Below are 23417 nucleotides of genomic sequence, written 5' to 3' on the forward strand. Positions count from 1 at the left end.
TGTGAAGGGTGCCTGGGTGGCTCAGTCCTTTGAGCAACTGATCCTTCATTTCTGCTCAGGTCATGATCTTGTGGTTCATGGGTTGGAGCCCCCCCCCCCCCATCAGGTGTGGAGCCTGATTCTCTCTCTCCCCCTCTTGGGATTCTCTCTCTCCCCCTCTTTCTGCCCTTCCCATGCACACTCGGTCTCTCTCAAAATAAATGGATTTTTTTTTTAAGTAGTCCTTGTGATAGACTGCATTGTTGCTAAGCATCCCATATTCCTCCCTGGGAAGGAATATAAAATCAGTATCCCACTGATGTCTGACATGGCCATGTGACTTGCTTTGCTCACTGAAACATGAACAGAAGTAATGGCTATTCCAGGTAAAGTGTTAAAGTGTTAAGACCCACATTATACATCTTAATTCTCTATTTCCTTTATGTCAAGACCAGGGCTGTTCCATATAGTGGCTGCTCTACCAACATGGATCCTAGAGGAAAGATGTAATTCCCAAGAGTATTACACAACACATAAGCATACACAAATCTGATTATTCCCTTTCTGCTCCTGATTAAATTATAGTGCTTGGAAAATAAGAATTCATTCATAAAAAGCAAATCACCTAGTAGGGGGAAAAACATTCTAGCTTAAGACTTCTTTATGGAAACACTATTCATTGCCAGAAAACTTAAGTTATGCCAACTATATCAAAATAAAAACTTTAAGAATGAGGAGAGCACAATAAAAGGACTAGTGGAGAGTACTGAACAATGTTTTAAAAATGTAACTGAAGGGGCGCCTGGGTGGCGCAGTCGGTTAAGCGTCCGACTTCAGCCAGGTCACGATCTTGCGGTCCGTGAGTTCGAGCCCCGCGTCAGGCTCTGGGCTGATGGCTCGGAGCCTGGAGCCTGTTTCCGATTCTGTGTCTCCCTCTCTCTCTGCCCCTCCCCCGTTCATGCTCTGTCTCTCTCTGTCCCAAAAGTAAATAAAAAACGTTGGAAAAAAAAAATTAAAAAAAAAAATGTAACTGAAAAACTCATTGTGAATGTTATAAGTATGGAAAATGTAAAAATAATATAATGAGTAAATATTAGGAGGTGAGGAAAAATATGGGAGATGAAACTGCTAATATCATCTCAAAGGATTAAGTATATTCCAACTAGGGGTGTCTGGGTGGGTCAGTGGGTTAAGAGTCTAACTCTCGACTTCGGCTCAGGTTCATGGGTTCCATCAGGTTCTGTGCTGATTGCATGGAGCCTACCTGGGATATTTTCTCTCTCTCTCTCTCTCTCTCTCCCTGCCTTCTCCTGCTCGCACTGTCTCTCAAGACAAACTTTTTTTTTTTTTTATAAGTAGATCCTGCCTAAAACTGAATTTAGAATAATACCAATGTCTTATTAACAATTTGTAAAAATACGCTTAACTTTAGACACACCTTTTAGGAAATACTTTCTTAGGACAAACCAATGATGCCTTTCAGTTACTCCTTCCTTCTAACCATCATTCTGTATGTACATATACACAGAATAGATCTTGACAGTAATGCCTACCCTGATATCAGTTATGTCTCTGGATGGCTAGATAGGAAGTGGCTTTTAAACTTTAACCTTTACAGTATATGACTACTTCATAGTTAGTATACATGATTTTACTAAAAAAGGAATGTGTTATGAAAGACTGGAAGCAAATATACTAAGATCTATCTTCAGCATTTCTCTTTCAAGCATATGAGTGTGTCTTCTTTTCAGGAACTTTTCATTGTCACCTCAAATTTCCGAAGGTCTCAATCTCATCCAGATGTTGGCATACAATTTAAACATGAATCTCTTTTCTGAAACTGAATTATAAAACAGGTACATGTCCAAAGTGCTTGTGAAGAAAACAGACAAAAACGAAAACAAAAAACTCATCAAGGCTCAGTAATTTGATTGAGAAACAGGATTGAGGAAAATGGTTTTTAATCCTATCTACACATTAGAATCACCTGGGAAACTTAAAACTAGTTCAAGTCCCAACCTTACAAATTTTGATTTATGATCTAGTCTTTGATTATTGTCCAATCATAGAGATCTCATGCTAAAAGTGGAGCCTTACCATCAGAATTTTTAAAAATCTACTAAGGGCATTCTAATGTGTAATCAGGATTGAGTCCCATTGCTCTAAGAAGAGTGCTTCCCAGTGAATCTTTCTGCAATGATAGAAATAGTTTATATCTGCATTACCCAGTCTGGTAGCCACCAGCCTTGAGGCTTTGAAGTGCTGAAAATGTGGGAAGTGGGGCTGAACACTAAATTTTTAATTTCACTTAATTTAAACTACAACAGCCCCATGTGCCTGACTGCTACCATAATGGGCAATGCAGATATAGAATCTAGAATCCAAATTCCTCAATTCAGTTCCCCACTAGTCACATTTCAAGTTCTCAATAGCTACATTTGCCTAGTGGCTACCATAACAGATAACACAAATACCAAGTATTTCCATCGCTACAGAAAGTTCTATTGAGCAGCACTGCTCTAGAAAATCTAAAATCTAGAGTCTTCACTATGTAAAAATCTGTAGTTTATAATCTAGCACTTACCCCTGAGTTAAGATATACTATCTGGTAACTGCATATTTGGTTTAACTGCATTGGCCCTGTCAGAACTGCTTTTATTACTTGCATTTTGTTGTTATACCACTGAATCACACTAAAGGATGGTGTTAAAAAGTAGCTTTTTGAAATCAGAAGCTCTATTTACTGTAAAGATGGTAAGGACACTTTTTGATATATTAGAGTTCCATGAGAATTCTTTGTCATTCTATCAGGAATAGTGATATTCCTGCAAGGAATGGAATTTTCAGCAATGATGGAAATGTTCTATACTTATGTTATCCATTTTAGTAGCCACTAACAAATGTGACTATTGAGCACTCAAATGTGACTAGTAAGGAACTGCACTCAGGAAGATTCTAGATTCTGTTATTGCATTATCCAATATGATAGCAGTTAGGCACATGTGGCTATTTTAAATTAAGTGAAATTAGAAATTTAGTTTGTGTTTCTCCTTCCTATCTTAGCAACAGTTTTATCTTTATCTTAGGGACACTAATTTATGTCTGATCACATTTCCCTTTTTTCACTGAATGTTAGAAAAAGGCAAATTTTTGGCCTTTCTCTAACACATGAATTCAACCTTAAAACATGCCCCTTTCTGGTACAATAAAATTTATCAAGAGTCTCTTAATGTAAGTTTGTTGGTGACCATGAAGAGAGTCTTTATAAGCAAAAAAAAACTACTTAATTAATAACACAGTACTTTACTTTTTAATTCATGTTTGATTTACTGAAGTACAAATATAAAAATCTAGTTTTCCTTTAAGTCTTCGTCTATAAAATGCATTTTATTTGAGAATCTAGTAACTTTTAACACACTTTCCAGGTGCTTTTGATAGCTGATCAACTCCAAGAGAAAACAAACTCAATAATCCTATTATAAACTTGGGTAATTAAATATTCTCACATCCATAAACTGCATGTATAAATTTACTATATTCCATTTTAAACACTTTAATTGCCTCTAACAAGTAAACCTTCTAAGAGCTGTAGGTAAATACATTAGAATAAAGTTCTAAATATAATTCACATTAAGCTCTAAATATTCTCATGGTTTCTAAATTTAGCCAAATACTTGCGCCTCTCAATTTATAAAACAATTACACAAATACTCACTTTAAATAGTATTTACAAAACTAATTTATATTCACTTTAATAAGGCCTAATTCTCTGAAACACAATATTTTGAAGACCAAGTACAATGATTATTCCTAAACTTAATAAAAAATACTAAAACTAAACATTTAATAAATTTTATCATTCCTATATTTACTTCTAACCTTATCACGGATAGAAGATCCCTTAAGGAAAATAGCAATTCTGTAAGTGTGGTCCTCAGAACAGCAGCACCAGCATTACTTGGTAAAGTGTTAGAAATGCGAATTATGGGGCCCAACCCACAAACACTACTACTACATCAGATGTTCTGGGGAAGGGGCCCCTCATTTTTGTTTTACCAAGATTTTCAGGTGATTCTGACACACACTAAAGTCTGAGAATCATTGCTTTACTATAGCCTCAAATATTCAGAGGCAGTTTTGTCCTGAAACAGGTAATACAAGACTTCCAGTGATCCTGTGAAATGAGCAGCAATTCTAAAATAGGGAAATCTACCTCATACTTAAGAAGGAAACAATATTATGAGCTCAAACTTCCCATCAGTTACCATCAGAGCAGGTTGAGATTGTGTATCAAGGTGAGGTTCTTCTCTCTCCCACAGTTCCCACCTTAAGAAATGAGACTAAGTACAGACATCTAGGGTCACCCTCTTCCACTGACCAACACTGTGAGTTTTATTTTGTTTTTTAAATAGTCACTGCAACAAGTGGCCCTACAAATCTTTTACAGGCACTTGGTCTTTTACGGGTTCAAGATAAACTATTATCTAACTCTTATAGATAATCTGCATCTGCAATTTCCAACCTAAAATATATCTGTTTTCTAACATCTTCATTGGATTTTGCTTTTTCAACTCATTTAAATATCTATCGTAAAGAAGCTTCAATGATAATCCATCCTAGCCTTTAACTAATTTAACTTGTCTTAATTTAACATCATGCATGATAGAGCTCTATGTTCTTCTCACATTTTTTTTCCCCCGAGAGAGCTATAACTCTTAGAAATATACTCAAAGATAACATTCAAATGGATTCTAGAGTCTCCATCCCTTACTTCTCTGTCTGGCTACGTTTTTCATCAGGAAAATAGGATAGCAGTACCTACCTAGCTTGCAGACTTGTTATTGTTAGGATTAAATAAAATATTCGTTAGTGACCGCCCCAATGTTCTTGGCAGTTTTATGCTTGTTGCTGTTTCCTCCTAAAATATAAGCGTTTTAACTGCTAAAAAATGAAAATAAAATTTAAACAGGACTGAGATGTATTTAAAGTATACTGTCACCAAATGGGAAAAGTTGACATAGCAGGGTAGTTTGTGGTAATAACTGTATCACAATAAACTGAGACTTAAACTTGATAAATCTTATTTACACTTATTTATAACCATATGATCTAGTAAAGTGAATACTTTCAAAGGGTGCATAGTATAGGCTTATGGTCATGCTCCGAAACAAGAGCAATACTCCAGGTCCAAAAATTTTTCTTGAATCAAGTCATAATTGACTCTTCAGGTAAAAACAAGAATTGCAACATGTTTCTTTCTAACTGTTATTAACTATAGCAGTGGTGTGATAAGCTCCTTAATGTGTCTAAACCAGATTATGGTTTTCTTGGAGGCAACTATATAATGTTGGGAGTCAGAAAACACTAAAAGCTAGTAAGAGCAAAGGCAGCCACCTAGGAAAGGAGTAAAGGCATCAGTAACACTAACAGTCCAGTAAGTGGTTTGTTTACAGAAAACAGTAAAATCAAGAACTTTCAACCAAAATTTTATCTAGTTCATCCTTAATATGTCAACAGGAAAGCTATTTTACCAACATAGCTGATTTTATGAAATGAACACGAAATGGGGCAAGATCACTAACAACAAACGGGGTCCCGAAGTACATCCAATCTACAAGGGGTCTATACAAGAAATACTGCTATAGTACATAGGAGACTTTAAAGAACTGAACGAAGGGTGAGAGACAAAAGGAACCTTAGGCAGCTGTTATAAAAATCTGAAATAAAGGCAATCACAAACAGTAAGGGCAAAAGAAATCCTTTAGACTGACACTCATTCTGACACACACACACACACACACAAACCCACAGAAAATAAAACAACACCCTATATCTGAACTTCATTGGGAGTAGGCAGCTGCAAAAAAAGAGAGTTCTCATTTTAAGCAAGGCTAAGCAGAAACTAATAAATCACAACCTATTTTTTTTTTTTTTTACCTGTATATACATGTGTTGCCTCTCAAAAGGAGTCAATCTAGGGAACTAAACTTACTCTATAAATGATGTTCAAATTATTCCTGGGGCACTTATTTCTTGAACCGCCTTCAGAGCCCCGTAGGCATAAATTCATAGATCCACAATGTTTTTATACCCAAATGCTATTTTCTAGCTTTACCACCAGTCATTTTCACTAGTTGTGTTCTAAATGAAAAAGAGCTCTGAAATTGAGAACCTTGAGAATCATCTCATCAGCTTCATTTACAAACAAGAAAATATAGGCCCAAAGAGATTCAGTAAAATTTACAAATTCTTTCAGCAAGTTAATGACAGGCATACCTGCCCACCTGACTGTGGTCATAACTGGGACATCACAAGGCCTCTCCAACTTGTGTCAGAGATCTGGGGGCACCATAAATATTAAACAATGTGCCATGAGTTGATAAGGCAGCTTCAATACAAGAGGAATTTTGAAATTGCAGCTCTGAAGGAGAGTGTCAGCTATAGCAGTCTGCTCAATAAATGTTTTCCAATGAATGAATCGGATATATATGTTTAGGCTCATTAAAAATAACTATCCTATTCCTTCCTGCTTAAGTTCCACCACATAGTGCTGAATTCTCCATCCATCTAGAGGTTGGTCACATATCAACTGTTTTCAACTAGGCAACTAAAGGCTCATTTTCAAACATTTTAAAATTTCAGTCCTCATCCTTGGTCCCACCTTTAGAATTCTGCATCTGGTTAACACTCTTCAAAGCACAAATAAAGTAGCCCCTTCTGCGTTTTCTAATTCCATAAACAGGAATTCTAAAGCTAGGTTATGTAAAGTGAGAAAAAAAAAAAATTTAAAGGGGCCATGCTAAAATTAAAATTTTAATATTCAAGTTTCTTCCAAGCTTCTCTTACACACCTATGCCCACAGATCTATAGATGTGTCCACCTTTTCACTGCTTTAAAACGAACAGCAGAATGTGGAGTGTGGACAGATTTTATACTGAATTCCTCTGTCCACTCTAAACTCTCGAGTGTTCCTAAATTTACTCTCCTAACAGCAAAGTGCCTATTAAAACAACTAACAAAAACAAAATACAAATAACTAGGAGAGGCCTGCCACTTATTTATTAACTTAGAGGAGGCCAATGACACTGGGGCAAGTTAACCATACGCAATACCTCTGCAGGGAGCGCTTTTTAAAATTCCATAAGGCATCAATATTGTGCCTCCGTGACCTTTTTTTTTTTTTTTTGAAAGAACGGCACGAAGCCATTGTGACGAAAGAAAACTAACCTAAGAGCGGGTACAAGTGGTCACTGGGAAGAAAAAGTTTCTAAGTTCTGCCATCTCAAGACAACAAGCACGCAGCCTTTCAAAGTACAGGACACAAAAATCAACTTAGGTTCCGGTGTCAATTGCGCGTTTTCTCTTCCAAAGCTATTAGAAGTGCTGAAGTGAATCCTAACAGTTGACAAATATCAAATAAAAACACTGACTCAAACCAAAACCAAGCCAGGCACGGCGTTCTTAGCCATCTCAAAGACGAAAAACACCGGCAGGGTAATTGGTGCCGTAGTCCCCTCCCAGCGGGAGGGCAAGAGGGATGGCTCGTACCCTCGAAACGCTTGGCGGGGTAAGCACAGCCGAGTCAGGTGAAGAAAGCAGGAAGAGCAGAGCAGGAAAGGCTACGACGCACACAGCAAGTCTTCCGTCCCCGGAGCGGGGCGAGTCCTTCCCTGCTCGCCCCCTCCCTGCCTCCCGCCCGGGCACACCTGCCAACGCCCGGCCGCGCGACCCCCGCCCGCTCAGTTCGCGTCCGGCGCCAGCCGGGGCCGCGCACGCCCACCCCGAGCCCTGACCGCCGCCCCCACCCTCAGCCCCCAGCCCGGGTCGGCCGCGCGGGAGGCGAAGGAAGGCTGGGCTCACCGGGTCCCTCCGGGCTGGACGGCGCCGGGGGCCGGTGGGGCGGGGACCCGCACCCGGGGTCCCCCTGGGCGGGCTCCCTCAGGTAATCCTCGAAGCGCACCTGCCGGGCTTCGCCGCCACCGCCGAAGCCCCACAGGCGGTTGGCCGTGCCCCGCAGAAGGCGCCCGCTCTTCCCCGTGAAAGTAGTCAGGTAGTCCATGCCGCCGCGGGGCAGGGGCCGAGGAGGCCGGCGGTTTCTGCGGCGGCGGCAGCCACTGGGTGCGCGCCTGCCCGCCCCTGCGACCCGACCCGGGGGCGGTGGCTCCGCGAGCCTCACAGGAGGCGGGGAGGGGGAGGGGGCTGCCCCAGCTTGGCCTGGGGGCGGACCATCAGGAAACTACGCATCGGGGGGAGCAGAAGCTCACAAAAGTTTTGAAAAGTTTTTCTTGTGGCTTCCAAACGCCAAGTCAGGTAGATCTTAACTTGTGAAGTAAGTGCATTCTCACGGGAACAGACGCAGGGACGAAAAGCCCGTAGCTTTTAAGCAAGCCAGACCGGTTCTATCTGCTCCTCCACCCCCCCGCCGTTCGGCCCCCAATGGAGTAGGCCTGCCCCGCCCTGCCCCGCCCCGCCCCGTCCCGTCCGGACTCGACCGGACTTTCAGGACGGCTATGGAAAGGGGAGGAGGGTGAGCCTTAGGGCCCTAAGGCTGAGCTGGGGATAGAAACGGTCAAAACGGCCCAGGGGAGTCTTTGCTGAAGTTGCACAGAGTTTGGGAACGTAGGAGGGCCATGTCAAAAAGTTTGCGTGGGGGGGGGGGGGGGGTGTAAAGAGGAGGGAAACAATTCACTTGAAACTTTTGCAGCTTGTAATTGGTGGGGGGACGGGGTGGGGGTAGACAGGAAGGAGGGAAGGTTAATTTTAACATAAAATTTCAGTCAGAGTTAAAATAAAACCAACCTAGAGAAAATGCTTCTTAGGAAGCATTATGAGACCATATTCGTAGAATAAGGCATTAATAGTCACGTGTTAAGTTCGTTGTAGCATTTTGAACTGATGCTAGTTTGACATTCCATGAATCTGGTCCTTTGAAGCAAGGTAATTAAGGGCTTCAGTGTGCAACCTTATCCTCCTTTAGGCAAAGAAGGAGCAATGACTTTTGACACATTTACTACTCGATTTTGTTTCCTGTGGGATCTGGTTATTCTCTTCCGTTCACATCTGTTTATATCACTTCTAGTTTTTCTCACGCATTAAATAAATAAACCCTCTTTTTTGGAATTACCAAGTTATTCATATCTGTGAAGAAACGTTTTGAATTACTTAGGGGTTGAAGAGTTGATCATAGCAAATAAGAGTCCAGAAAATCTTTAAGGAATTTAAGCTTTTTGCCAAACCATAAAGATGATCCTCTCCTCCCTTTTTCTAATTGATCTTTTTCCCACCATCACCATTTTCAGATTAAATTCTTACAGGAAAAACTTCACCATTCTAACAACAGTATCACCTTTATACCTGGTTAAAAATACAGAATGTTTGGGCTGTACCCCCCAGAGGGTAATTCAGTGTTTGTGAGAAAGGACCCAGGAATCTGCATATCCAGCAATCATTCACGTGTTCAAAGGTGCTGCTTGGGAAAGCACTGCCTTCTGGACCTCCTATGGGACCCATGTGGTGGAATGGTTAAGTGGCTCCTAGTTTTTCCGAGATTTCCATTTGATAAGGAAGCATTACCACCCTTAGCACCATTTGTAAAATCTCACAGAGGCTCAGTAAGCTTAAAAATTGCATTGGAATGACCTAAGTCAGAACCTAATTCTGATGAACTAAACTGAAATTCTTCTTCTAAGATATGTTTTACATCTTGAGATTTATTATTTAGTTGGTGATAATCATATCCAAAATAGTGTTTGAGTATTTTACACTTGATTAAATCTGCACTTCTACATCCAACCTTAGCAGGAACCTGTACTCTACTAGATCAAATACAGGTGTACAGGCAGTTAACCCATGAATTTTTTCTGCTTCTGTTTCATGGAAACCTAGAACTGCAGGAGAAAAAAATGTATAGCCTTGATGGGCTTTACAAATTTTAATTTAAACACAACTAAGCCCTAATGTCTCCAAAATCCTCTTATGCATATAGTCTATCAGCTTTTTTATTCTTCACATTTGTTGTCTGAACCATCACTATTCCCCTGAAGTTACTAAATTCATCATTACAAAATGTTACTGTGCCTTCTGTATGTAAAATCATAGGCCACCCAATATGAATACTCTCACTTTTCTTCCTTTTTTCTCTTCCATCTACAACAAGCTCATCTCCATTATTTTGCTTCAGAAGGAAGGAAGTCATTACTCCTGTACATGCTGTTCCTTCTCCAAATTAACTCTTGATCTTAGTCTGGTTTATGTTGTCTATGACTTGCCAGCCTTATTACTTCTCTCTTGTATTATTTTCTCTCTCCACTCTGGTTTCTTCCCCTTTATCCCACCAGGATCACCCACATAAATCCTTTCCATCCTTAAAAAAAAAAAAAGTCTCTTTATACCATGCTTGCCTCATCCAGAAACCTTTGCCTCATTTAAAAATACCTTTATTGACGTATGATTTACAAACCATATAATTCACCTGTTAAAAGTATACGATTCAACGGATGCTGTATAGTTTCACGGTTGTTAAACCATCACCAAAATCTAATTTATCAACATTTCTATCACCCCCCAAAAAGAAACCTCTTACCTATTTGCAGTCACTCCCCATTCCCACCCCCAGGAGTTGATGACCACTTATCTACTATCTGTCTTTATGGATTTGCCTTTTATAGAGCTCATACATATGGAATTATATAATATCTGGTGTTTGGTGTCTGACTTCTTTCACTTAGCATAATGTTTCTGAGACTTATACATGTTATAGCAAATATTAGTATTTCATTCCTTTCTATTGCAAATAATATTCCATTGATGGATATATCAAATTTTATTTATCCATAAACTGATGAGCATTTGGATTGTTCTCAGTTTTGGGCTATTATGTATAATGTTGCTATAAACATCTATGTGCAAATTTTTTTATGGATATATGTTTCATTTCCCTATATACACAATACTGTAAGCTTAAGTTCTATAACATGATGATTTGATACAAGTATATATTGGAAAATGTTTTTTTTCCTCCATCAATGCACATAATTCTTTTTTATTTTTGGTGGTGAAAACATTGAAGATTTATTCTCTTAGTAATACTCAAGCATATAATACACTATTGTTAACTATAGTCATCATGCTGTACATTGGATCCTCAGAACTTACTCATCTTAAAATTGGAAGTTTGTACCATCTGAACACCATCTCACCATTAACTCCAACCCCCATCTCCCCATCCCCCTGTGACCACTATTCTACTCTTTCTAAGAGTTCACCTGTTTTCAATTCTACATGTGAGATCATACAGTATTTGTCTTTCTTTGACTTCTGTTTCACTTAACATAGTGCCCTCAAGATCCATCCATGTTGTTGCAAATGACAGGATTTCCTTCTTTTTAAATGACTAATATTCCTGTGTGTGTGTGTGTGTGTGTGTATCACATTTTCTTTATCCATTCATCCAATGATGGACATTTAGGTTTTTTCCATGTCCTGGCTATTGTGCCTAATGCTGCCCGTGAACATGTGAGTGCAGATACCTCTTCAAGATGGTGATTTCATTTCCTTCAGATGCATACCCAGACATGAAATTGCTGGATCATATGATAGTTCTAGCTTTATTTTTTTGAGGAACCTTTATTTTTTTGAGGAAAACATACTGTTTTCCACAGTAGCTGTACTAATTTATATTCCTACCAGTAGTGCACATGTTTCCCTTTTGTCCAACAGCCTTGCCAACACTTCGTATCTCTTATTGTTTTGACCATAGTCATTTTCACTGTTGTGAGGTGTTATCTCACTGTGCTTTTGATTTGCATTTTTCTGATGATTACTGATGTTACACATCTTTTTGTGTACCTGTTGGCCACTTGTATGTCTTCTTTAGAAAAATGTCTGGTCAGGTGTTTGCTTGTTTTAGCATTGGATTGTTTGATTTTTTGCTCTTGATTTTTATGACTTCCTTATATATTTGGATATTAACCCCTTATCAGATAAATGGTTTGCAAAGGTTTTCTCCCATTCCTTAGGTTGGGTTTTCATTTTATTTATGGTTTCTTTAGCTGTGCAGAAGCTTCTTAGTTTGATACTGTACTGGTTTATTTTTGCTTTTGTTGCACGCACTTTTGGTATCATATCCAAAAACATCATTGCTAAGACCAATGTCAAGGAGCTTTGTTCCTGTTTCCCCCCACCCCCCCACCCCGCCACAGGAGTTTTACAGTTTTAGGTTTTACGTTTGCATCATTAATCCATTTCTAGTCATTTTTTGTGTCTGACTTAAGGTAGGGATCCAATTTCATTCTTTCGCATATGAATATCCAGTTTTCCCAACACCATTTACTAAGGAGACTGTCCTTCATTCATTGAGTATTCTTGGCTCCCTTATCAAATATTAGTGTATGGGTGGTTTACTTCTGGGCTCTTGATTTTTTTTAAGTTTATTTATTTTGAGAGAGACCGAGTGAGTGGGAGAGGGACAGGGAGAGAGGGAAAGAGGGAATCCCAGATAGGGTTGATGCTGTCAGCACAGAGCCCTGTGTGGGGCCTGACATGGGGCTCGAATCCACCAATCAAACCATGAGATCATGACCTGAGCCAAAATCAAGAGTCGGACTCTTAACTGACTATGCCACCCAGGTGACCCCTGGGCCCTTGATTCTGTTCTGTTGATCTATGTGTCTGTTTTAATGGCAGTACTATACTGTTCTGATTACTATAGGTTTGTATATAGTTTAAAATCAGGAAGTATGATGTGTCCAGTTTTCTTCTTCTTTCTCAGGATTGGCTATTTGGGGTCTTTGCAATTCCATATGAATTTTAGGATTGTTTGTTTTATTTCTATGAAAAATGCCACTGGACTTTAATAGGGATTGTATTGAAAATTAGAACACTTTAGGTGGTAAAGGAATTTTAACAATATCATTCTAATACATGAACACAGAATACCTTTCCATTTAATTGGATCTTCAATTTCTTTCCTCAATGTCTTATAGTTTTCAGAGTTGAGATCTTTCACCTTTTTGGTAAATTTATTGCTAAGTATTTTATGGTTTTTGATGCTGTTATAAATGGGATCATTTGCTTTATTTCTTTTTCAGATAGTTCATGGTTAGTCTATGTGAATGGAACTGCTTTTCTATGTTGATTTGTATCCTGCAACTTTATGAAAGTTATTAGTACTAACAGTATCTTCATGGAGTCTTTAAGATTTTCTATATATAAGATCATGTCATCTGCAAAAGGAGACAATTTTATTTCTTTCATATTTGATTGCCTTTTATTTCTTTGTTTTGCCTAAATGCTCTGGCTAGAACTTCCAGGACTATGTTGAAAGGAGTGGTGAGAGTAGGCACCCTTGTCTTCTTCCTGATCTTAGAGGAAAATCTTTCAGGCTTTTACCACTGAGGCTGTTGTTAGCTGTGGACTTGATAGGGCCTTTATTATGTTGAAGTACATTTCTTCCATACCCAATTTATTGAGAGTTTTTGCCATGATGGGAGACTGAATTTTGTCAATTATTTTTCAGCATCTATTGTGATGATTGTGTGATTTTTATCTTTCTATTAATGTGGCATATAACATTTATTGATTTGCATATTTTAACCATTCTTGCATCTCAGGGTTAAATTCCCCTTGATCATGGTATATGATCTGTCTAATATGCTACTGAATTTGGCTTGCTAGTATTTTGTTAAGAATTTTGCATCTCTAGTTATTAGAGATATTATCCTGTAGTTTTCTTTTCTTTTGGAGTCCTTATCTGGTTTTGGTACTAGGGTAATGCTGGCCTCATAAAATGAGTTTGGGAGTGTTCCCTCCTCTTCAATTTTTTGGAAAAGTTTAAGAACTGGTATTAATTCTTCTTCAAATGTTTGACAGAACTCTCCATTGAAACCATCTGGTCCTGGGCTTTTGTTTTTTGAGATGTTTTTGATTACTGATTCAGTCCCTTACTCATGTTTGGTCTGCTCAGATTTTCTACTTCATCGTTCAATTTTAGTATGTTTCTAGGAATTTATCCATTTTTCCCAGGTAATCCAATTCTAGGCATATAATTGTTCCTACGGGTCTCTTAAGAAACTTCATGTTTGTGTGTTATCAGTTATAATGTCTCCTCTTTCATTTCCAAATTTATTTATAGCTGTTTACTCTTTTTTTCTTAGTCCAGCTAAAGGTTTGTTACTTTTGAATTTGTCACTAAAGGTTTGTCTTTTCTATTGATTTTCTGGTCTCCATTTCATTTATCTGCTGTGATCTTTGTTAGTTCCTTCCAACTTTTGAACTAAGTTTGTTCTTTTTCTAGTTCCTTGTGGTATAAAATCAGGTTATTTATTTGAGATCTTTCCTTTTCCTTAAATTTTTCTATAAAATTCCCTCTTAGTACTGACTTTGCTGTTCTAATAGTTTGGGTATATTGTGTATTCCGATTTTTTTGTTTCAAGATACTTTTTGCTTTCCCCTTTGGCCCCCACTGGTTGTTCAGGAGTGTGTTGTTCAATTTCCAAATATTTATGAATTTTCCCTCCAGTTTTCTTCCTGTTATTGATTTCTAGTTTCATAAAATTGTGGTTGGGAAAGATATTTTGTATAATTTCAACTTTTAAATTTGCTGAGACTTGTTTTGTGATCTACCATATGATCTATCCTGGAGAATGTTCCGTGTGCACTTGTGAAGAATGTGTATTCTGCTGCTGTTGGATGCAATGTTTTGTATATGTCTGTCAGGTCCATTTGGTTCAAAGTATAGTTTAAAACCAATATTTCCTGGTTGATTTTCTGTCTGGCTGATCCATCCATTGTTGAATGTGGGAGATCAAAGTTCCCTATTATTACTGTACTGTTATCTATTTCTCCCTTCATATCTCTTAATATTATTTATTTATTTATTTGGAGAGAGAGAGAGAGAGAGAGAGAAAGAGAACACATGCACTTGCATGAGCAGGAGAGGGGCAGAGAGAGAGCAAGGGAGAGGATCCCAAGCAGGCCCCCATGAACTGTGAGATCATGACCTAAGCTGAAATCAAAATTCAGATGCTCAACTGACTGAGCTACCCTGACACCCCCATATCTGTTAATACTTTTAAAAATATATTTAGACGCTTCAGTATGGGTACATTTATGTTAATGATTATTATATTTTCTTTTTTTCATATTTATTTACATTTGAGAGAGGGAGGGAAAGGGGGGGGGCATAACAGCGAGAGACGGAGACAGAATCTGAAGCAGACTCCAGGCTCTAAACTGTCAGCACAGAGCCAGATGCGGGGCTCAAACTCACAAACCATGAGATCATGACCTGAGCCAAAGTCAGATGCTTAACCGACTGAGCCACCCAGGCGCCCCAGATTATTATATTTTCTTAATGAATTGACACTTTTGTCATTTTGTCAGGACGTTGTCTCTCATTACAGTTTTTGACTTAAAACCTATTTTGTCTACTCTAGGTATAGCTACCCTTGCTCTCTTTTGGTTTCCATTTGCAGGGAATATCCTTTTCCATCTCTTCACTTTTAGTCTATGTTGTTCCTGTAGCTAATGTGAGTCTCTTGTGGGTGGCATATACTTGCATTTCGTTGTTTTGTTTTTTGTTTTAAATCAGTTTAGTCACTCCATGCCTTTTGATTGGAGAATTTAAACATTTACATTTAAATTAACAGGTAAGAAGGACTTGATAAGTAAAGGCTTACTGTTACTATCTTAGAGTTTTCTGGCTGTCACTTAGTTCCTTTGTCCCTTTCTTCCTGTCTTCCTTTGTAAATGGATAGATTTCCATAGTGGTATGCTTTTATTTCCTTCTTTTTATCTTTTGAGTATCTTACTGTAGGTTTTTGCTTTGTGGTTACCATGAGTTTCACATAAAACATAACAGATTATTTTAAGTTGCTAGTTTAAATAGCATGTAAAGACTCTACACTTTTACTTACCCCTCCCTCATTTTATTTATGATATCCCAATTTTAAAATGTGAATCCAGTAATAAATTATTGTAGCCATACTTATTTTTAATACTTTTGTCCTTTAACCTTTTTATTAGGGATAAGTGATTAATACACCACGACATTACAGTATCAGAGTATTCTGAATTTAACTATATAATTATCTTTGCCAGTGTGTTTTATATTTTCATATGTTTCTGTGTTACCAGTTAATATCCTTTCACATTTCAGTTTGAAGAACTCCTTTTGGCTTTTTTTTTTTTTTTTTTGGGCAGATTTAGTAATGAACTCCTTCAGTTTTTATTTGTTTGGGAAAGTCTTTAACTTGCCTTATTTCTCAAGGACAGGTTGTTAATTCATGGAAATAACATGATATGTACTTGGCAACTGTTTTATGTGATAGAAATGTCAGCACTCAAATTTCTGATGTGATAAACAGAATCACTGATAGAATCAATAAAGTGGACTGACACTAAACAAAGAGGTTTTGTAAGTGTTAAGAAACAAAGGAATGAATTTACTATTCACTTAGTATATCTGCATCTGCTAGTAAACCTAAAGCCTAACTTAGTGGATATCCAAATTGGTTCCCCCTTAGTGCTTCTTTCTACACTAAAAGGGTTTCACTAGCATTCAAACTTCCTATCCTATGAGAAGCACCTGTGTCAAAATTACCACAGAAAGGAAGAGAAGGTTGTTTGGATACAACTTTGATCAAAATAATAAAAAGCATTTGATAAAGACTTAATTTAACAGAATAGGAAAGAACTTACTATTGATTGAAAACAAATTCCCCTCTAATAGATGCCAATCCTGAATATAATCATTACAAATCTTACTAAAAACCAAGTAACTTTTGCTCAATTTGAAAACTATCTAAAACGTGTTAACTACTACACTAGTCAGAAAACAAACAAACAAAAACAAATGTAGGTAATCAAATCAAGCAAGGACCTAGGAATAACATCATTGAAAATTATAACTGAAACTTAAGTCACAGTAACTCACATCAACTTGCCATATAATTATTTGAGGACTATAATCAAAGATTATAATTATGTAATTACAGCTCCAAATATTCCATACCTGGAATGTGGCAGCTTCTGACTCTTGGATCAATTTCACTTAGCTCTTTGAAAAAAATGCCAAGAGATATTACCATTTATAACCAAAGTTGTAGAAACTTACAAGGCTTTAAAAGTCTTTGGGATCAATGGCCAATCAAAATCCCCATAGAGGAATGTTATGTTATGAAGGCAAGTATTTGCAGTCTCTTTCCACTGCAGGTTTCTTTTCCTGTCTGCACTCTGTGTGAGATTGTAGTAGAGTGTTTATTTCTACAGGTGGGACTGTATGCATAGCCATGAAGTAGTCTACTCCTTGTCTCTACCTTTCTGGACTTTTCCTCTCTACCACTGATCCACCTTTCTTTTTTTTTTTTTTATTTATTTATTTATTTTTGGGACAGAGAGAGACAGAGCATGAACGGGGGAGGGGCAGAGAGAGAGGGAGACACAGAATCGGAAACAGGCTCCAGGCTCCGAGCCATCAGCCCAGAGCCTGACGCGGGGCTCGAACTCACGGACCGCGAGATCGTGACCTGGCTGAAGTCGGACGCTTAACCGACTGCGCCACCCAGGCGCCCCGATCCACCTTTAATTCTATATTAGGTCTTTATATGTTGCTGCAACTTCTTATTTGTGTTTATTGAATAGAATTTTGATATTTCATGTTCTTAATCCACAAAGCTGATAAGTGAAACATGTGGATATGTAGTATGTTAAATGCTTTATTTTAACGTATCAATTTTAGTTATTAATATTAAATATTTTTTTATTAAATATCTTAAAGTTAGATAACAGTTATATTTTGGAGTGGTTTTAGGTTACAACGTATTAGAAATAACTTCCCTCTCTTTGTATTTTTTTAATGTATTAGAAGAATGTAAATGCAAAAACAAAAAGAAAGAGCAAAATAATTTGGGAGAAACCTAAACCTGTTGTTAGTTATTACTTTTATGCCAATTGGCCAAAATGCTAATTTCCAGCTTCAACTTACATCTGCTAACTAGGTAGTTTTGTTTTGTCTTTTTTTTCCTGTTGATGGAGGAAACTGAACCTTGGGCTCTATCAATACAAGAAAAAACAAAGTATGGCATTAAAAAGAGAACCTGCCTTTGGGGCACCTGGGTGGCTCAGTCGATTGAGCGAGCGTCCGACTTTGGACTTCAGGTCATGATCTCCCTGTCTGTGAGTTCGAGCCCCTCATTGGACTCTGTGCTGACAGCTCGGAGCCTGGATCCTGCTTTGGATTCTGTGTCTCCTCCTCTCTCTGCCCCTCCCCCACTTGTGCTCTGTCTCTCTCTCTCTCAAAAATAAATAAACATTAAAAAAAAAAAAAAGAGAGAACCTGCCTACAAGTTCATCCATCTCTCTTAAAGAAAGTGCTAGGCAGCAATGCCAAGTTCGTTCATATCAATATTCCACTTATTTCAGTCATGGTACACAAACAGCAAACTGATAAATGCTGAGCATATTATTTGAAAGAAGAGAACCTACTCCTCTTCCCAAAGTGTATGGGGATTCCCTGACTCCCCATTTCCCCATCCCAAATAGCATTCGGGAGAGATGCTAATAATGCCAGGTGAATTACCCAAAATTCTGGCAGCATATAGGAAGAGAAACCCAAACTTGGATGGTCAATCTTTAAATGATCCAGCACTGACTAGATAGGCTTAATCTTCAAAAGAATCATGCACTGGCTATTTTCTCCCATGGCAGATCTACTCTTAAATCTTGCTTTTCTCAGAAAGCAGCAGACAGCAGTGTAAGAGCCGGCTCTATACAACCAACAGCATCAACAGCAGTGGCATGCAAACCATTTATTAAGTGAGGTGAGAGACTGGTTGGCTGGCCTCTTTGGTCTACCCTACTGATTTTCTGGGAGGAAATTCTTAAAACATAAAGAGAAATTTTAGAACAATGTTTTTAGGCTCTGACTGAGCTGGTCCTGCTAACACACTGCATGATATATAAACACATATATTTATGTTTGCTCTGTATGTTGTGTGACGTGAAATCCCAGCTTCTAGTTTCTCCTCTTGAATCCAACTCCAACACCTGCATCCAGGGCAATCTTAAATCCACAGATCGAATTGTTTTTCCTCACCTTTAAAAACACCCCTTGTTCACAGCAGCAGCTTCCTGTTGATAATGAGAATCAACTGTGAAACCTTTTTCAAAATGCAAATTTCCCAACTATATTCCCTCGTGCTGGATTCCAGGGTTGTGGGGTGGGGCTCAGGAGGCTACATTTTTTGATTATGAGCCATGTACATTTCTTGGTTATGAGCCATGTTTGAGATTTGCTCCTCTGTAGTTCTTCCAGGTGCTTCTGCATATTTAGCTCATGAGAATCGCACATTAACTTCTAAAATAAGGCCATACATAAGACTAGTTCTGGCGAATACTGAGCAGAAGTGACGTAGGTGTTTTATCCTCACATGTGTAAAGAACACCCTCTGCCTAAAATGTAGGAAATGTTTTGCACTCCAGACTCCTCTGCCCCTGCCTCAGCAACCAAGGATACAGCTACTAGATGGTGATGCCATCTGCAACAGCCTAGATCCCTGAGAAACTCAGTGGATCAGAACTCCTCCTCCCTAACCTCAACCTGAACTGGACATGTGATATGGGCAAGAAATAGATCAAGAAATAGACACTACAGCAAGCCACCCAGGTCTGGAAGTTCATTTGGTAGCATAAGCTTAGCCTACCTTGACTGATACAAGGGTATTGCAAATGCTTACTTTACATTTATCTTGATCACACATGCCAAATTAATATTGGTTCCACCCACTATCTAAAAGTAGAGCATTCCTGGGGCGCCTGGGTGGCTCAGTCGGTTGAGCATCCGACTTCAGCTCAGGTCATGATCTCGTGGTCCGCGAGTTCGAGCCCCGCGTCGGACTCTGTGCTGACAGCTCAGAGCCTGGAGCCTGTTTCAGATTCTGTGTCTCCCTCTCTCTCTGACCCTGCCCCATTCATGCTCTGTCTCTGTCTCAAAAATAAATAAATGTTAAAAAAAATTTAAAGTAGAGCATTCCTATGAAAACTTTCATAAGTCTTAAATGGTGCAAAGGAAAAAAAAAATTACCATTAATTTATATGGGAAAAATTTTGAGCATTCCCAGAATAACCAAAAATATAACCTCTCTGGCTTTGCTGATATCTTAGGATGCATCCTGCCAATGGATGCACAAAATAAATCAAGATAAAGCACAGATGCTCACAGACACAGTTTTAAGCTACAGCGGCTTGATGCTGAGATGCTAAGTGTAGCTCCCTGGAAAGGAGCTTGGAGGGCCGCTCTCCCTGCTGGGGGATCTAGTGCCTCTGTAAAAGCTCGCGGCAAAACAAATGCTGAATGCTGTTTTCACCTTTGCCTTTTGTCCATACAAACCCTCTTTGGAATTTTTCTGGTTATTGAAAACAAGTATTAATTAATGTAGGTAGGTCTCATGTAAAGGTGAAGTGATGTAACCTGAACTTTCACAAAGCGGGGGATGCCTGTATACTGAAGATTAGCTGATTTATGCCTCTCATGTCATTTTCATATTCTGGTAAGTATTCTGAGGTTGCAAGACTATTAACTTCTTTGTCATTTCAAATATGGATGTGAGTAAGGTTTTTCTTGACATTACACAACCAAAAGCAAACAACCAAAACACAGTAAGTAGGATGCTGAGTCTCTGATGCTAGAAAGAATCCATCCATCATCTGTCATTCCCAATTTAAAACTGTAGTTTCATTTACAGCTTAATTCTCTCAAGACATGGCTTTATAATCAGAAAATATAAATTTGAACTTGTAAAATACGTGTATGCTCACAAAGTGCCATTTTTATGTTTTATATATTGGTTTTATGTAAAACTTTATTAGAAAAAAGCTTGAAAAGAATTGCTTTTAGAACTCCAAAGCATAAGTCTCAATTGCCTTGCGCATGGATGCCCTTAACATATTAATAGCAACCCTATTAGACCTGAGAGAGGCCTTGGTGTTTATCTACTTGAGCCTTTTATTTTTATTGACTTGTTAGCCAAGGCCCGGATTCATCAAGTGAGTCTCAGGGTCATACACTTGGATCAGAACACAGCCAGAAGAACCCAGGGTTTTCCTACAGAGAATGCTGCCACATAAAGTGCTCTATCTTTGGGATGAGCAATTATTTGTGACTCTCTCAATTTATCCAAACGTTTGTTGAAGTGGCATGATGTCCCATAAAGTGTTTTTCAGATGTGAAAGCTAGGGCAAACTATTGATTTATTTTTGAGATTTAGCTTTGTTATCTGTAAAATAAGAGCAAATAATGCCTATCTTATAGCTGTGCTGTGATTAGAAAGGAAATGTACAATGTTAGGCCCGTTGTTCTTTGGCCTTAAACGAATTTAGATTTATTACCTTCAGATAGCAGCCTATACTTCTAGATCAGGTATGGTCCATGGATCAAATCTGGCCTGGCACCTGTTTTTATACATTTGGTTTTATTGGGACATAGCCACACCAATTCATTTATGTTTTGTCTATGGCTGCTTTGGGGGCTATGACAGCAGAGATGACTTGTGACAGAGACCTTATGGCTCAAAAGCCTAAAATATTTACTCCCTTGCTATGTTCTGAAAAATTCTTCTGACCTGGGTTCTAGGTTGCTGAGATCATTTTGAAGCTACTCTTGATTCTTTTATTGACAGTATCATTCCCTGTCTCTTTCACTGAGTCAGCCTCAGATCTGTCTCCATTCAGGCTGTTCATAAAAATGTTTAATGAGACATGGGGAAGGAGAGGTCGAGGCACACCACAAGACGGCCTTCATGGCTGACCAATGATTACCACTCACTGGACACAGTTACCTGAAGAAGTATGAGCCCGCTAACGGATAAAATCACCTAGTTCTCATTTATCAACAATGCTGTGTATTGGTTAAATGCCATTCTAATACGTAGAAGAAGAAGAGGTACAGACCCCTCTTTTATCCCCTCTCAAGTGCTTTCAAGCCTATGTTTTCCTATATCCTTCAACTCCACTTCAAATTTCAAATGTGAATTATTCATCTAGCTGTAGTTTTTTTTTGGCAGATCTCCTTTTATCTGGTAGAGACTGGTTAGCTGTCATCCAACCTGATTATTCTTCTTCCTGAGCACACTACATTTCCCAGCTGTCTTTCAATCAGGGGTGGCCAAGGAACTAAGTTCTAGCCAATGGAAGGATTGCAAAAGTCATGCATGCTACTTCCAGGCCTGGCCCACAAGAGCATTGGTGACCCTCCAACTGGTGACTTTTCCTTTTCATAGCCTGGAACCGGATGAGCATGGAGACCTGAGAAGCCACTTATTAAAGATGGCAGAGCCACAGAGAGAAAGAACCTAGGTCCCTGAATCCATCCTTAGAGGGCAGCCACCCATCACTAAAGAACACCAATTTTGGACTTGAACGTGAAATAAATTTTTATTGTATTTAAGTCATTATATACGAATTTAGATTTTTGCTATGAAAGAGTACAATTTTAACCAATACACTTATTATTACTATTATATTACTACCAAAATATCACATCCTAACAACTCCATTTTCTGGACCAACAAGCTACAATTCATGTAAAGTGGATGTGCGTTGTCTTTCACTATATTCTCACCTACCATGGCCTAAAAATGTCCATTTGACTGTTTTTGTTTTGAATTCTAATCGAGAAAAATAAAGCAAAATAGGCATTGCACTTGTTTTGGCTTTTAATAATTTGTTAAACAGTGCATATCTTCCTCAAAAAGGGAGCCTCACACTTCCTTCTTGTTCTCTTTTACTCTAGGACTTCCCTTTTCAACAGAATGACCCTCGTTAGCTAGTTTCTTTAGTATTTACAAAATCCCACTCCATGTTGGCCTTTCTGACACTCTCTTTACAGTTTTATGCCATCCTTTTACTTGTCCTTGGTAATATGTGCTTCCTACTTTCATCTCTTCTACGAGCTAAGCTCAGAGAACATCTTGTCAGGTCATGCTGCTTTCTCCTCATTTTGCTGTCACATTAACATTACTCATGCTTTGTCTGAAATTTTTTTGGAATGCCACCATCTTTCATGAAGGCCTTAGCTCTAGTCTTTGAAGTCAGATTAAAATGTCTTACTTGTTTATTATCTGTCTCTCCCTACTATCATTCAACAAGGACAGGACTCCCTTTACTGCTTAGAACATGGCCTGGCACATAGTCGGCACACAGATTAATTATATTTGTTGAATGAATGAAATCATGTCCATGTTTTCTCTAAATCTGATCCTAACCCACTTTTCTACAACCTGAGAGTCAGATGTAATTAAGTCGAGCTTACTTCCTCTCTTCATTAACAAGGAATATCCATTTCCAATACTTTTCTCTCCAAGGGTGGTTCTCAGCCTTGGCTCCGCATTTAAGAATTCTTATGGAGCTTTTGAAAATCCCAATGCTCAGGCCATACTCCACAT

At 38.5% G+C, this 23417-nt stretch overlaps 1 protein-coding gene across 6 annotated transcripts in view; it reads right to left on the reverse strand.

Moving 5' to 3' along the window:
* Nucleotides 1–23417, reverse strand: part of OXR1 (oxidation resistance 1) — a 225880-nt gene that overhangs the window by 65102 nt on the left and 137361 nt on the right. Inside the window, exon 1 of one of the 6 annotated variants that reach the window (XM_049633512.1) lies at nucleotides 7940–8160. The exons of 2 other annotated variants lie outside the window; for them this stretch is intronic. Coding sequence is in view for 2 of the 4 variants with exons in the window: in XM_049633508.1 (XP_049489465.1) it covers nucleotides 7840–8038 (199 nt within the window). In the remaining 2 variants the exon portion in view is untranslated. Of the gene's footprint in view, nucleotides 1–7527; nucleotides 7753–7839; nucleotides 8161–23417 lie in introns of those variants that run through there. 3 more of the 6 variants (XM_049633508.1, XM_049633510.1, XM_049633511.1) reach the window with 3 other exon arrangements.

Source organism: Panthera uncia, chromosome F2, assembly GCF_023721935.1.
Source record: "Panthera uncia isolate 11264 chromosome F2, Puncia_PCG_1.0, whole genome shotgun sequence".
Taxonomy (NCBI): domain Eukaryota; kingdom Metazoa; phylum Chordata; class Mammalia; order Carnivora; family Felidae; genus Panthera; species Panthera uncia.